At 36.2% G+C, this 16,676-nt stretch overlaps 1 protein-coding gene across 2 annotated transcripts in view; it reads right to left on the reverse strand.

Annotated features, from left to right (window-relative positions):
- The window catches only part of DHTKD1 (dehydrogenase E1 and transketolase domain containing 1), a 69,071-nt gene that overhangs the window by 30,885 nt on the left and 21,510 nt on the right, over nucleotides 1-16,676 (reverse strand). For both annotated transcript variants that reach the window (XM_072653322.1, XM_072653323.1), the window contains exons 3-7: nucleotides 14,255-14,466; nucleotides 12,024-12,218; nucleotides 8,349-8,618; nucleotides 3,074-3,245; nucleotides 1,456-1,654 (exon numbers count right to left, since the gene is read on the reverse strand). In XM_072653322.1, the coding sequence (XP_072509423.1) occupies nucleotides 1,456-1,654; nucleotides 3,074-3,245; nucleotides 8,349-8,618; nucleotides 12,024-12,218; nucleotides 14,255-14,466 (1,048 nt within the window). The remainder of the gene's footprint in view (nucleotides 1-1,455; nucleotides 1,655-3,073; nucleotides 3,246-8,348; nucleotides 8,619-12,023; nucleotides 12,219-14,254; nucleotides 14,467-16,676) is intronic.

The following is a 16,676-nucleotide window of genomic DNA, read 5'->3' on the forward strand; positions in this document are numbered from 1 at the left end:
TCTTAACCTAGGCACAGAACCTTAAGAAGTCAATGAATGGATATAATGGAGTCCACAAACTTGCTTTGTTAATATTTCAGTAACTATATTTCAATATAATTGGCTCCCCTTACAATCTTACATATTTCATTTTATTCAAATAAAATATCATTGTGAGAAAAGGTCTGTAGATTTCATCAGACTGCCAGAGGATTCCATGACAAAAAAGGTTAAGAATCCCTCTCCCTTAGAGGAAAACTTCTATCTCTGAACACATAGATTAATAAAAGAAAGATTAAACTAATGAAATTAACGAGGAATTTTTAAAAGTTAAAAAACACTAAAATTAATAATCTCCATATAAGCCCCCAAATAGAAAATTTAAAAATGAAAAGAAATTTGAAAAAAGACAACTGAAATGATTTAAAATAAATCAAAACCCCCAACTTTTCATTAGCTGATTCGGATTTTTGTAAAAATTATCAACATCAAAATGACAAAAGGGAATACATTATAATTAGAGAGGAAATAAATAAAGTTACTAGGAATATTATATCAATGAAACTGGAAAAAAATTAAATGGTATATTTACAAAAATTTAAATATGGAAATTAATAAAGCAGTAATACAGAATCTAACCAACCAAATCTCAGAAAAAGAAATCCAGCAAGCTATAAATAAGATCCTCATCAAATTAACCAGAACAAAACAGGTCTTCCTGACCCCCGAGGCAGCTCTATAGACACTGAACAATCTAGCTAGCCCACTTCTTCAAATTGAGTTGTCCAAAAGTAGAATGGGCTATTTCAGGAGGGGGTAAGATTTTTTTGTTTACAAGTCTTCAAGCAGACACTGGTAGACACTTTGGGGAAAGTAGTAAAAAGGATTATGGTTAAGGATAAGATCATCTCTAAGGTTCACATTTCAATCCTTGATTCTATAATCATCTAAATCCTTCCTTTTCACCAAGAAGCTAAGAGATTCTATAGTTATAAACGGGTATTCTGGAAACCAACTCATAGAGGCTCATGAGAGAGCTGAATGTTAAATTTTCATTGTGAGCATTTACACCTCAGAAATGGGCAAATACAACAAATCAGGGCATGATTTATTATTTTGTTGATTGGCTAGGCTTAAGAAGTGATGAAGCAAATGTTAATAATGCAGACTAAATGCAAAAGTGTGCCATATGTGTAGTTTTTTTTCCCCCAGAAAAGTCAGTTGTTAAACATTTACCAGCACACCTCTGATTATGTGTCTCTTCAATACAAATATGTTTTGGAAAGCTTGCATTCTTAGTACAAGCTTTGTTGCATAAGGAAAAGTCTTTTCATTTTACCCCTCTGCCTCTGTTTTCCTATGTGTAAAACAGAGATAAAATATTGTTATAGAAAAATCAGTAGAGATAAGGAATACACATAAAGCTACACATATTTCAAAGGTGGATATTAAAATAAACATTCCTAATCATTTTACCTAATGATCTTATACATCATAGGATTGGTGAAGAAGGGTTCATCCAACTCATTGTGACCCCACTGCCGGTAGCACAACAAATCAACAATTACATCCTTGCGAAACTGGCGCTGGTATTCCACAGCCAGGCGGGTGGCACGGACCACTTCCTCAGGGTCATCTCCATTGACATGAATGACAGCACAGCCAACAATCTTACCTGAAGTAGAGCGTGGCAATATTAATCAGACTACATAGTAACAAACATGGAAGAAATATTTTTTTCAGTCACTAATCAATAAACATTTTATAAGTGCCTACTGTATGCTAAGGAGTAGGGATACAGAGAAAGTAAAAGACAGTTTATTCTCTCAAGGAGTTCACAGTCTAGTGGGAGAAAGACTGAAGCTCAGTATAGTCACAAATTAATTATATTTCAAAGTTTGACAAGATGTTTCAATTCATTATGTGAATGACAACCTCAAAATCTCTATGCTTTTCTTCTATTATCTGAGAATCTAAAATTATATAATACATTCAAAAACATCTTCAAATGTTTTCAAGCCAAGTATCAACTTGATAGTATTTCTGTTTACCACTGGGCCATATTTTTAAAAAAAATACAAAAGGAAAGATGAAGAGGCCTGAGAAATACCTACTGCCCAAACTATGACATGCATGGACCAAACTTTGAATTTATTTACCTATACAAAATATATTGTAGATGTAGATAAGAGTTAGACCCAAAACTGAATAGAAAGAAAGGACCACACTAACCTGTAGGGGAAGCATGCAGCAATTATAGTGATCCCAAGTTGCTCTCTGCTGCACACACATATATGCATATACATATGCTCACACACATACACACCTCCCCACACATAACTTTTTAACACAAATATGCTCTGGTGATCTTATGACTATGAATCAAGGGATGCCATATTCTCTGAAGAACTAAAATTACAGGTGACCCAAAAAGACAATGGACAGATGCATGCGGAGCATAAGTAGGGTAAATCACAATAACTTGCTCACAAACAATAATGTAAGCCTTATTTAGTAAGCGTATGATCAAAAAGGAAGACGGACCAGTCATTTAACAGACATAATAGAGATAATAGGAAGACGGCCTGACTGTTATATTGGTATCCACAAAACGTTAAAACATCTAAAGCAGAGGTTCCTAACCTGGACTACACAGACCCCTTAGAGAGTTGACCCTTTTAGAGAAGACTCATAAACATGATTGAAAAAAAAGTCACATTTTTATTTCAACACAATTTATTTCTTTAGTAATCTTCTGTATTTTGTTTCATGCATTTAAAAACATTATTCTGAAAAGGAGTCCATAGGCTTCACCAGACTGCCAAAAGGGTCCATGATATAAAAAAGGTTCAGAACCCCTAATCTAGAAGGATTCCAACATGTAAGAGAGATAGGTTTTCAACAGGGGGATGGGGGAGAAATATAGCCAAGAATCACACAAGATGAAGAGATGTAGATAGAATGGGAGCTACTCCATTCTAATGGGAACAGACACATTGAAGAGATCACACATCCATTTAAATAATGCATTAGAAGCCCCTACATAAACAGCATGACTGACTCAATCACCCCCTAATGTAGCCATGGTACCTACCAATGTCACTACAATATAAGGAAGACCTTCCTCTTTCTGCTGGAGTGGTGTAACCCAGCTGGTTATTAACAATTAGATGTATACTTCCACCAATTCTGAAATGTGGGAGATTAGAGAGGGTAAACGTTTCAGGAACAATCCCTTGACCACAGAAAGAAGCATCACCATGAACCTAAATTATGGGTAAGAAAGGAACATAATAGATTTAAGCATTAAGGTGGAGTTTTTGGTGTGGTTTTTTTTTTTTTAAAAAAAAACAATAATGTAAAACAATATCTATTCATTATAAAATTTTCCACAACGATTAAGCTGTGATTAAAAAGTACTTTCCAGTTTCATTTCTCCCAGAACCCATTACCAGTTGATCCATTCCCTCCCTGCATCACCACATATACAAAAGCATTCCAGTCATTCAAACATATATTCCAGAGCATACAACAATGACACAGTAGGCCCTGTCAGCAGACAGCTTGCAAGACAAAAAGGAACTTGCTAGAGAGTATCTTAAAAAAAAACCACTTAGCCTCCTTTTTCTGTGCCTGCTACCTTCATCATCTCTTTCCCACCAAATGCAAATAAATGACATCTAGTCTTCCCTGCATCTTGCAGCTGGCACCATGAACATGGCAGTGAGAGAAGTTATAGGGAGGACAAGTAGTTGAGAGGATGGTGACAGTAAGATTTATAAGAGAAGAAGTTATGAGAAAGCAATTAAGTATTTAATGATTAACTCCACCCCCTCCAGTGAAGTTCTACTCTACTACCTCATTGTAGCATAGAAGTGACCCTGGGTTCCTAAAGTTTATGCTATAGGAAAAAACTCTGGAAAATCCTAGGTCAAGCTGCAGTTTTCCAAAAGGGACTCCATATCTCTCGTCCAAGATGTAGCATAACTAAGTAGAGAGGTGTAATAGGACCACTATCTACAATAACAAAACCCTCTAACACCTTCAAAAGAGAAAATGGTCATATAGAAAAACTTCCACAGTAGCTTAAAATCACAATGAAATATACAAGAAGATGAAGCATCTGTAAGACCAAAAATAACTGGCAAAGGAACTAGTCTAAGTACCTGTACAAGTACTAATTTCTAAGAACCTGTAATATCCACACCCACAAGATAGTGAGAAGCCATCTCAAATTGAGACTCAAACAGAGGGTCTTCCATTTATCTCCCCTTAGAGATGCTCTTTCAGGAGCTTCCTCATTCATCTATTTTAATAGAAACTGGGATGGTGTAACAGTAAGCACCCCAACAGAAGGGGGCCAGCCACCACCCACAGGTTTTTAGATCTGCATTCATAAAAGGAAATCAAGATGGTCTTCTCCTGAGGCAGTTTTCCAGTAGCGCCCAGCCATATTGAGGTAGCTTTCTGGTCACCTAAAGAGATAAAAAGCTCCACCCATGTAGAGTCAGGGCCCTTTAGACTTGGTGGATTTCCCAAGATCATATGAATCACCACACTGTACCCTCCTGACCAGGCACGAGAGGGATCAATAAGAGGAATCAAACTACCCAAACTAAGTGCTAAAGTATCCTTGGTGAATACCTTGTCTATGCTGTGACTAAGTGAACCTCCTTTTATTAACTGTTGAATCACCTATGAGTTCCATATTTCATTATAACACTGAACCTTAACTAACGAGGTACCAGCCTGAATCAGGCCTGCCTCTAACAAGAGGTTGATCATCAGGTTTACTACAGGATGAGGAATTTTTTAGCAAAATCAGCTCTTAAATTTCCAGTTATTCTATTACTGAGGGATTGCAATCTGCATCAGTGGAGGGAGCACTTGATCTGAAAACCTTTAGTGTTGAAATAAAAATCATATGGGATAGAGCATGCTACTTGTTTAGAATGCTCAAGTTCCTCAGATAAGGACCAGCACCATCAGAAGGTAGACTGGGATGAAAAGCTAGGAGGCAAGGAAGGAGGTAGTAAGTGTTTTGGAAAAGAATAGGAATCGTCCAAAGTTTGACCTTGAAAGCAGTGATATTCTCTAACACACTGGTCTGAAGATGAGGTTCCTAGATACATCTAAACTAAAGGGAGGACTCTGGCTGCAATAAAACCCTAGGTATTTTATGTATAGAAGAGAATGGAAGGAAATTCAGGGGGAAGCACAAACATCAGGTCAGTTTAACTTGTAGGACGTATTGTTTTTTAAATGCAGTATGAAATGAAGATCAATCATTTCATATAGAATCCTCTTTATGTGTTTTGCTGTGAGTATGGAAATGCTGTCTTTTTGGTGTTTAAGTTCACCATTTTTAAAAAAATCCTAGATATTTTAATGAAAAGAAAACCCTATTTGGAGGTGAATCCATTTACAACTTGCTACTAAAACATGAACCTTCATAATAACCTTATCTAATATTACATCATCTGAACTGCTTGCTTCCCAATCCAGTGTAGACTACATGAAAATATTGGAGTAGCACATTTACATTAATTAATCACTACTATACCATCCATAATGATACAAAAGACCCAAAGCCAAGAGCCCATGTGGTAGCTTGCTAGGTCCCAGGTCTCTTTAGTCACTCTCAAGCCTCCAATTCTGATCAAATCCTCTTTTCCCTCTGAAAAACCCACTGTCCCTTTGCCAATTCCATACCTAAAAATGGTCTAAAAAAACCCGAAACAATAATGTATCCTCCCCGCTCCAATCAGGGCTAGAAGCCTTTTCTCTTTCTAATACCTCTAAATAACTGCAAAAATAATGTTGTAAGCAGCCACTCCCCTCTTTGAATTATAGGTGCCTTTTCTGTCACCCAGTTTCTTAATCTCTTGACATATGGGCCAAGAAGCTGCTTTTCTGCCTCATAGCTGGGATACTCTTCTTTTAGTGTAATAGAGTAAAAGGGAGCTCAGTAAGGAGAAGATGAATCAGATTGTTATTCCCCTGCATTCCTTGTAAAAAACACATAATAGAAGTGATTATTCATTTCATCAACTAGGAGAATATATAGCATCTGTTTCCAAACTTGCACCATTTTGTCATGCTCTTGTGATTCTTGGCATAAAAATATGCAAGTATTATCTGTTCAATAGATTTTTTTTTAAAGCTTGTCTCACTCTGTATTCCCCACCACACATATACAACATGCTTTTTCAAGAAAGATAAGCAAGGGGCCGAAAGAAAATAGCCATGTCAGAAGTACTAGCTGTAATTCTAAAGATGTCCAGTTAGAAGCCCCCACAAGGAGTAAGAATTACATAATCCAATCTAAAACAAGTAAAGAAATGTAAAGTTATAGTAGAAATAGAGACATCTGGAAAGGAGGTACATGAGACCAATTAGCCTCAAACACTAACCATTTACTAAGCCTCAGTTCCCGCTTGTGAAGGCTCAAGTGAGACTTTACATACGTATGTTTACATATGTGTGCATGTGTATATGTGTGTATACATATATCAAACACATATATATGTATATGCATACCTTAAAGCACTATATAACTGTGAGACACTATTATTATTATTATTTTAAACAAAATTTTTTATTTCCCATACTTTCATCAGAGGCCAACCTTGAATCTTGTCTCTTACTCACAGAATGACTGTGGGCAGGTTAATTAAATCTAAGAGCCTCAGTTCCTTCATCTATAAAATGGGGCTAATTCCAACACTAGTGTCTACTGTTCAAGGCTACTGTTAAGGATTCAATGAGATAATGTAAACAAAGTACCTGACAGACTGTAAAGCTCATATTATAAATGTAATTTGTATTGAATAATATAACATAATAACATATTAATTAACATAATACTTATGGTATTTATAAATGTCAAGTACTAAAATGATAATGATTTTAACTATCATTCACTAGGAAAATCTGAATGATGAATTTTTTTTGCTTATGGGTCAAAGTGGAAAGAGCTCGTTCAACTGATTACTTGAAATACCTCTATGTAAGAGGCGAAGGAATACTGTATGTACTATCAGATACTACTGATATGTCAGTCAGTTTTAGTGAAATACTTTCTTTTCTTTTTTCTTCTGTGTTAAAAGGGATAGTCCCCTGGGCAGAGAAGGGAGGATATATTCAGAAATGTATATAATATGAAACCAAAACAAATATTTTTTTTAAAAAGAAATATCTTTTTCATAGAATGTTCATATACAATTTAAATTATCTTCTGCTCATTTAATTTTAATTTTTTTCCTAACCAAACTCAGGAAGCCCATTCATTTTTCACATTTCTAACAGAGTTAATTTTCACACAGCTAGAATGTCAATAATATGGTCACTCAAGTAATTTTGTTAACTTACATCTGTTGCAGTCTAGTCCCAACAATCATGAAGTGATACCCTACTTTGCAGATCAGGAAACTAAATCTGAGGTAGAGGGGTCAAATGACTTGTCCATGACCACCCAATCAATAGTAATGGCAGGGCTGAGATAAGCACGAAGATTATTAACTCCTAGAATGATTCTTTATACCAGAAGTAATTGGTTAAATATTTTGCTTCCACATGATTGAGTTAATTTACCTGATTGCTTCAATTTCCAATTATCAATACCCCAAACTACAACTCCCTTGGATAAAAAAACCCAACATATCTTTAATGTGTAAAAACTGCTTATTAATTAAGAAAACATTCTGGAGCCAAGATCTATTAGGACTGAACTTAGAAGTTGGTTTTTCAAGGAATCAACTCTAGATCTAAAACTCTCTTGACCAAAACAAAGACTTAAACCCCTTAATTTATTTCTAATCATTAAATCCCACAGAGTCTATGATAAATGAAACCAAACTGTATCCCTGAAATTTCAAAAGTGAATCTAATGGATATCTTCTGCTTAGGTTACATGAAAAGGGGAAAAAAATGCACATAATACTGGTTTGGTTGAATTTGCTTTGATGCCATTAGCCTTTTTTAAAGAAAATAAACTAACTAGGATTTATTTTGCCACCAGGCTTTAACTCCTGAAAACCATGCAGATTCCTACCTGGCTAAAACTTTCAGGCAAATGATATAATTTCTATTTCCTGAAAGGAGCAGAGATGGCTATCTCAACCACTCACAAATTCCAAATGCTTGTGGAGAAAAAAATCCAGCTGAAAGCTCCCTTCAGGGACTGTTGGCCAGCTTTGTGCAAGTCTGGTTTTTAGATTTGATGCTGATAGGTTTAAATGACCAGGAAGTCTTCTTTCCAGAAGGACACTAGTCATCAATCACCTTCCAAGCCCACTAAATATAGCCTTCTACTTTCCTATCCCTTTCCATCTCTGCCCACCAACTTCTAAAATAAAGGGCTAAAATACCTGTAGACACATGACTTTGTCCCCTGGCTGAGCAGAGCTGTCTGTAGAGTAGTCGCCATCTAATTGTGACTGCTGTCTCCCACGAGTTTTACCAACAGCAACAGGGTTGACAGCTTCAAGGTGTGAGGGGTTGGGCAGCATTGTAACATGCAGAGGTCGATGAGACCCAAAATCAAGGTCCACAGAGGAGGTCAAATGAGAAAGAACATCTCCAGTAGCAGAGATACTCTCTGGGAATTCACTTAAGCCACGCATCTTACGGAACATTAGCTGTTTAGAGTAAACAGAATACAGTAGTTAAAACAAATGAACAAAGAGAAAATTGTACTTTTGTCACAGGAGAGAATCAAGGGAGCTCTACTTTTGAAAGGCAAGAAAATTTATTCAATTTAGAAGTTTTGCCAGTTTTGGACTATTTGTATATAATATATATATACAAGAGTCACTGCAGGTAGGCATTAACATGGGCACTCAAATTCACCTGTTCCGTACTTAAAACAATTTGGAGACATTCAAGACCAACTGCAAAATCAATATATTTTAATAGAGGCCTATTAATAACGCACATATCAAGATATCTTTAACTTGTGAAAAGCAAATACAAAATATATACACAGGGGCTACAAAGTAAGTGGGGAAGAGGAAGAAGCACTTATAGAGCCCTATTATGTGTCTGGCACTCTCATTTGATCCTCACAACAACCCTGGGAGAAAGGTGCTGTTGTTGACCCCGTTTTACAGTTGAGGAAATTAAGGCAAACAGAGGTTAAGTGATTTGCTCTGGTTCACAGCTAGTATATATCTGCTGCCATATTTGAACTCAGCCCCAGAGCTTTATCAGTTCCATCTCAGTACTACTAGGAAAAATTTCCACTGGTAAACTTAGGAAGAGTTACGGTGACAGATAATGAGTTCTATTTTTAGACATGTGGAGTTCCAGGTGCCTAAGGGAACATTCATTTAGAACTGTCCAACTAGTTTATGATATAAGAATCATATCATCCCCATGATGAGATGGAGAGAGCAATATCACAAAAACCCAGAGAGAAGAGAATATCTAAGAGGAAGGAAGGTCAACAGTCTCAAATGCTGCAGAGGTTAAAAATGAAAAGGATTGAGAAAAAGGCCAGGAGATCTGGCAATTAAGAAATAATCAGTAACCTTGGAAAAGCAGTTTTGGTTCAGTAATGAGGTCAAGAGCTGACTTTGATGGAGTCAAAGAGAGAAGAGGAAATAGGGAGTAATCAGCTTTTCCTAGGAGTTTGGTTGTGAACAGGAGACAAAAGCTTGAGAGGATGGTAGATTCAAGTAAAGGTATTTTTTAAGGATGAGGACATCTGTGAATTTTTACAGCCAGCAGTGAAGGAGCCAAGAGAGTCTTCATATTTTAAGAAAACGCTTCAATGATTTTGAAAAGCATAGGAATTCAGAAGATCTTAGTCCCCACCTAGGAAGGGAATATTTTTCTCAAATTAAAATTACGAATTTGGAAAAAGTGAGTTGTCCAGTTTGACTACAGAATAGACTTCATGAAAGGAAGTATCTTATAAAAAAAGCCAGAAAGGCAAATTAGGACCCAATCATGAAGGTACATGAATGACAGAGAAAGAAGTTTGTATTATCTGGAAGATAATGAGCAGTTACTCAAAGTTTCTGAGCAAGGAAATATCTTAATTGGACCTGTACAAATCAATGACTTTGGAAGTGGTGTTAAAGATGTATAGTTGAGAGAAGGGATTAATCACCAACCTCTTACAATTAGGAAAACTGAGGCATAGGTATTTAAGTACATGCCCCATGTCAAACTAATTAAGTGACAGAGCTACAGTCCTAATCTCTAGGGCTTAACCACTTGACCACAGGTACTCTATGTTAGAGAGGATCCTTTGAATATTTATAATATCAAAATAATTCAGGGATTCCCATGATAGCAGTTGTAGTGATATTCATAGGGTATATTTTATTAGAGTTAAATAAAGATTAAAATGACAATACTTGGGGTAAATATGTTATCTGATAACAGTCCAGGAGTCCTTGGCCCATAGGCTGGGAACCACTACTCTAAATCAGAGATAATTAGCAAGTGCTAGGATATTTGCCTCTTTTCCTACTTTTCACACAAAAGTAAGAGGAGTATATCAATTATATCTAGCATCAAAAAATATGCAAGATGATGGGTCTAGCTGGTAACTGGGAAAGGATGGAACAAGGAAGGTGAAAAAAGGGCTTCTGACAAGAACATAAGAGAAAGACAAAAACCTGAGATTTTTTTAATACCTATTTTGTAAATGGCTCCAGATACTGAAGGATTTGCTATGACAAACTGAAGTCTATAGGGCCACGAAGATTAACATGAATTTGGAGGAGGAGGGAGAAGGAAAAGGGAAAGGGAAAGGGAAAGGGAAAGGAAAGGAAAGGAAAGGAAAGGAAAGGAAAGGAAAGGAAAGGAAAGGAAAGGAAAGGAAAGGAAAGGAAAGGAAAGGAAAGGAAAGGAAAGGAAGAGAGCCAAGATAAGATGTGGGAGAGGGCCCTCAGCAGAGGGATCCCTATCACCAGAACTAAGACAGACTCTGGGAATTTAAATGTATCTTTGAGATTAACCATTGCTCATTTTAATTTTGTTTTCCTCATTTCACTAACATTTTCCCCGGAACAACTGTGAATGACAGTACACAGTATCAGTAAACTAAGGAGTATGTTTATGTTTTCCCATGTTTCCTGGATAGAGACTACAGGAAATTAGAATTAGAAAGAGGAAAACCCCCTTTGTATCTGAAGACAGTCTCCGACACAACTTTGTGACAATTTCTAGTCTGCTGTGTGGTTTTATGGATTTTTAAAAAACTAAATGAACGACAGTTATCAAAGTTGTTGTTCAGTCATTTCTCAGTTGTGTCTGATCTGACTCTTCCTGACACTACTTGGGATTTCCTGACAAAGATATTGGAGTCATTTGCTATTTCCTTCTCCAACTCAATTTACAGATGAGGAAAAAAGGCTGACAGGGTTAAGTGACTTGCCCAGGGTCACTGAGCTAGTGTCTGAGGACGTATTTGAAATTCAGGTATTCCTGACTCCAGGCCTGGTGCTCTAAACACTGTGCCACCTACTGGCCCTTATCAAAGTCAATTACCTTCAATTACATGGCAAAGAACCCCTGTGAAATTTAATACTGAATAAACTTAATTAATGTAAGACTTTGTGATGCGCTTTGCAATTATATCTTTATCCTAAAGTTTTCAGAGAGAATTCTAAAGTAAAATAAAGTAAAAAGAGTAAGAAACACAGAGCTTCAGGCTCTTGGCTGGATTGAAAGGTGTGATTAATGGGATTATATTATGATAAAGAACACTATTTACAAATGAATGTACACGAGTCTCCTTAGGAAAGCACAGCATGCCAAATAGAGTTCATCTATTTAATCTTAATAACCTTGTGAGAAAACGAAGTAAACTTCAAAATTCCCTTAAAGAAAAATAAATGTGCAGGAAGATGTACAGCAACTCAGCCTGAATGCTGGGAACAGAAGCTAGACTTATTCAACCGAGTATAATTTTATTTACTAACTAACACATGCCTACTTGAATTTTCAAAGCAAACTACAGTCATTTCAGTCTGAAAAAGAAGAGTAGGTTAGCCAACATCAGCAAAAGACAAGAAGAGTATCTGTCTTACCTCTGGTGGGAACTGAAGAAGGCCAGTCAACACATTAAGCCTCCCTCGATGGGGCATCCCAATAATGACATCTGTCACACTGCTATAAGCCGCCATCTTTAACAACTCATGGAAAAACCCCATCATACTTTCTGCCCCTTCACCACCATATCGCTTCACTGTGGCAAATTTGGTGGCCAAAAAATGGTCAAACTCCTGGAGAAGAGAAGATCAGCTATTTTAGCAATACTGCAGCACCTATACAACTGAAAGGCTCACAAACTATAGGGCAGGAACTATATGTCTCATGTTTATGATCCATCCTTTCACAGTGTCTGCTCTTTATATGCATATCCTGTTCTACAACTGTAAACTGTCAAAACTAATAGCAGTTTATATCTTTTTTTCTGTCACTGTAAGGCAGAAAATGTGTTTCCCTCACAACTCCAATGAGTCAGATTATTTAAGTGTTATTTTCCTCATTTCCAGGTGAGAAAACAGAAGTTTAGAGATCTTATGTGTCTTGGCCTAGTTATTTAGGAACAGATATCTGATAATCAATCAACAAATATTTATTTAGTGCCTTCTATATGCCAAGCAATGGGGATATAAATACAAAAGTGAAATGATCCTTACCCTGAAGAAACTCATATTCTATTGTTCACAAATAAATAAATACAGGCTATACACCCCCCAAAACATAGTGATTGTGACGCACTGACATCAGGAAAAAAACATGGAGGTCTGCTGGACAGAAGTAGCACTTGAGCTGAGTCTTGAACAAAGGCAGGGATTCTAAGAGACTGAGATGAGAAAGGAGAATACTTTAGGAACAAAGATAGGAGATGTAAGGTCATCCATCTATGGGGAACACTAAGCAAAATGGTTTGACTACATCACAGAATGCAGGGTGAGTAATGTGTAAGCAACCTGGAAAAATAATCTGGAATCAGAATGCAAAGGACTTCAAATATGAGAGGAATTTGTATTTTAACCCAAAGGCAGTTGGGAGCCACTGAGGTTCCTTCATAGAAATGATGTAATTAGATCAGTGCTTTAGATATATCAATATCAAAATATCAGTTGGGCAGCTGCATGGAAGATGGGTTAGAGAGGGGAGATTGGATTCAGAGAAATAGGTACAAAGTACTGAGGATAAGTACTAAGACTACAAAGTACCAAAAATATTGTCTTGTGTCTTGACTCTCAGTCCCATGTTCTCTTGTTCATAGCTCAGTCATAGACTACACTTCTTGGTTATCAATTAAAAAGGAATAATAGTAACAACATTTTTTTCCTTTTGAACTTAAATATAAAAAAGACCAAAAAAAAAAAAGAGAACGTTTCCATGTACACAGAACAACATAAAAAGAGGATGCAATATACAATCATGAACTTCCATTTCATATTTTTCACTTTTTTTAAAAAAACCCACTATATTCTAAATACTACATATTGTTTTCCAAGCTACCCTACTTTTCTGTGCTTCCTTCTAAGTTTTCTTTTGTTATCTGCTGTAAACTTTTTATATTTTCTCCTCCCTCCCTAGCGGGAGGCAACAATTAAACACAAATATATATACACACACATATTATGCTATACATCTATTTATAGGTTCTTTCTCTGGAAGTGGATGGCATTTTCCTTCATAGATCCTTAACAGTAACAACATTTCACAAAGAATATGGCAAAAGCGTTTATATGCACAGTGATTTAAAGGAAAACAACATTTAATTCAGAATATGACTAATGGTGAAACATGCTTTCCATCTCTTGACAGAAAGGTAGTGGACTATAATGTGGAATGAACTGTACATTTTCAGTCACGGCCAATGTGTTTTTCTTGACTATACCTCTCTGTTACAAGGCTAGGTTCTATTGGAAGAAGGAAGAACTAAGGGAAATGATAGTAATGTATTTAAAAGAGCATCAATAAGACAAGAGAAAGAAGAGTGTACATATGACAGAAAAACAATTCTAAAATTGAAAACATCTTCTAGTAAACTCTATTTTTCTCTTCCCTCTATTACCTCCCATGATACCCTTCTAAGCATGCACAATGCATATATACACAGATACATACACTTTTAAAAAATGCAGAAACTATGAGTTAAATTAATACGGAATTTTAATTTCCTCTCTTCAAATGACTTAAATTTAAATATTTAAATTTAAATATTTCTGCATTAAATGAGTCATGTTGCTTTAATATACAGTTATCTTACACTACTATATCTATACCAACTTTGTACCTGAGATTCCAGCATTAGTCGGGAGAGATGCTTTCGTTCTTCTGTAGTGAATGTCTCCTTTTTTAATTCCTCAAATCTACTTGCAAACCAGTCTTTCTCCTCTTGACTCTGCAGCTGGGTTGTTTCAATAGAAATCTGTCCACAGTAGATGTGGTTAAGGTAAGCCAACACTTCTTCCAAAGAGGCTTCCTCCTTCCCCATGTTCAGTAATCCTAGAGCAATCAAAGGGTTTGATAAAGGCAGAGATTTCAACTCATATAACCTTTCCTGAAACTTTTAAAACACTCCAGACTTCATTAAAACACTGATAAAAGGTTCTTACTTGTAACCCTAGTGCTTAGCACAGAAGACAGCAAGTGTAATATATGTTTATTGAAGTGAAATGAATTTTTAAAAATGTCAGTTTTGTGAAACTGAGAACACAGTGGTCAGAGGTTATAGGGGTAAAAGAAAGTCTACATTCCTTCAGTGCTAGAACAAACATCTATTTGCTAATGCTTAGGATTTCTATATTCCTACTCTACAGTTATTATTTCAAATAGAGAATTCAAGTTCTCCAATAAAATGTAATAAAATTCACCAAAATGTTATGGTAACTCATTCCCTTGTCTTCAGCAGGAACTCCCATAAATATAATGCCCACAAAGCTAAGCCTAATAGTGTAGAAGGTGGTCTTGCTGGATACGTAGTCAGAGATTCATGGGTCTGAATTTCAGAACGGTATATTTACAATGTAATTTTTTTAATGAATTTAAGCAACTGTAGGGAAAAAATCTAATGATTATATTATCCCAAATCTTTTTCAGTCTTTGTTAAATTTGTAATCAGTGTGTATACACAATTATCCATGTACTGACAAATTCCATACAAATCATTTACACAAGCTACCTAATATTCTATCATACTGATGTTACCTTTAACTTATCTTTTCCTTAATTGTTGGGGTTTTAGTCTATCAAAGTTGCCTTAATTTGCATTTTTAAATGGCTAGTGATGCTGTGCATATATTTATGTGATGAATTATTATCTCTTTTTAATATGTAAATCTTTTATCAAGTATGACTTCTTATTGAGTAACACAAATCCATGCACATCACTATCAGTTTAATGATTAGAACCTAGGTATTGACCTGATAGGTTTATATCTATTTTTTACACATTCTTTAGATCCAAGTTTTCTAATGTATCAGCTGCTGACCCCTGAAATTATTTTTGCAAGGTCATTCCCTTGCAAGATCATTTCCCTTTCATCATCTCCTTGGTCTCTAACCCTCTCTGTTCTCCCAATCTGACCTAAATGACCTCTCTTCGTAGTCTTTACTCTATAACTGACAAATTCAACTAGATATCGTACTCCACCTTGAAGTCCTTGGTCCCTTCTCTACCTCCATCCTGCCAGTCACCAACTGGGGGGCCCTGCCACCATCTATTTCTATTCTTATGCTACTGAATGACTGTAGAGGACCATGAAAATTAGGTCCAATACAAATTTACTGTGGCCAAACTCAACTGGACCCTGATCAACTCTTCATCATGATTCACTTAGTTGCTTCACTTGAACCTACCATCCCTTCAAGCTATCATCCTATATTCCTCTTTCCTTTTACTGAAAAATCTCAAGAAAGACTTGTTAACTTTACGTCCCTGCCCCGCCTTCTTCCCAAACCACTCACTTTTCAACTACTTAAAAATCAGACTTCTGAGCACAATGCTTTATTAAGACTTCCTATGCAAGATTACCAATGATTTCTCAATAGCTAAATATGATGACCTTTTCTTAGTCCTCATTCTTCTTGACTTTAAAAAAAAAATCTCAATTGCTTTTAACACTGCAGATCAACTTCTTCTCCTGGATACTTATTATCTCTTTAGATTCCACGATCCTGCCCTCCCCTGGTTCTCCACCCATCTGTCTTCCTATACCTTTTCAGTCTCCTTTTTCTGCTTCATCATTCATCTTCCACTTCACAAGAGTGGGAAGACCCTCTTTCCCTTCTATATTCTTGCTATTAGTGGTCTCATTAGTCTAATTATGTCTAAACAGTCAACTCCCAAATATATACATCCAGCTCTTGCTACTCCCACTAAGGCTGTCCAAGACCCTCTTTTCTCCTTTCCCTCCACAAACTCTCTTTAGGTAACCTCATCAGTTACATGCTAAACATTTTCATCTGGAGGTACCCTTCATTATCTCAAACTCATCATGTCTAAAACAGAGCTCATCATCTTTTCTCCCTAAATCTATTATTTCTCCAAACTTATCTATTTCTATTGAGAATTCTGCCCAGTCTCTAAGGGCAAGCGAAGTAGGATCTTGTCTTTTGTTAAGGAGGCTGTGGTTCTCAAGGGATGTGATGCCCTCTGGCTCTAACAAGTGTATAAAGACTCTGAGGTGCAGTTTTACTTTGGGGTTTAGTTTTTG

Source organism: Notamacropus eugenii, chromosome 3 (genome assembly GCF_028372415.1).
Source record: "Notamacropus eugenii isolate mMacEug1 chromosome 3, mMacEug1.pri_v2, whole genome shotgun sequence".
Lineage (NCBI taxonomy): Eukaryota > Metazoa > Chordata > Mammalia > Diprotodontia > Macropodidae > Notamacropus > Notamacropus eugenii.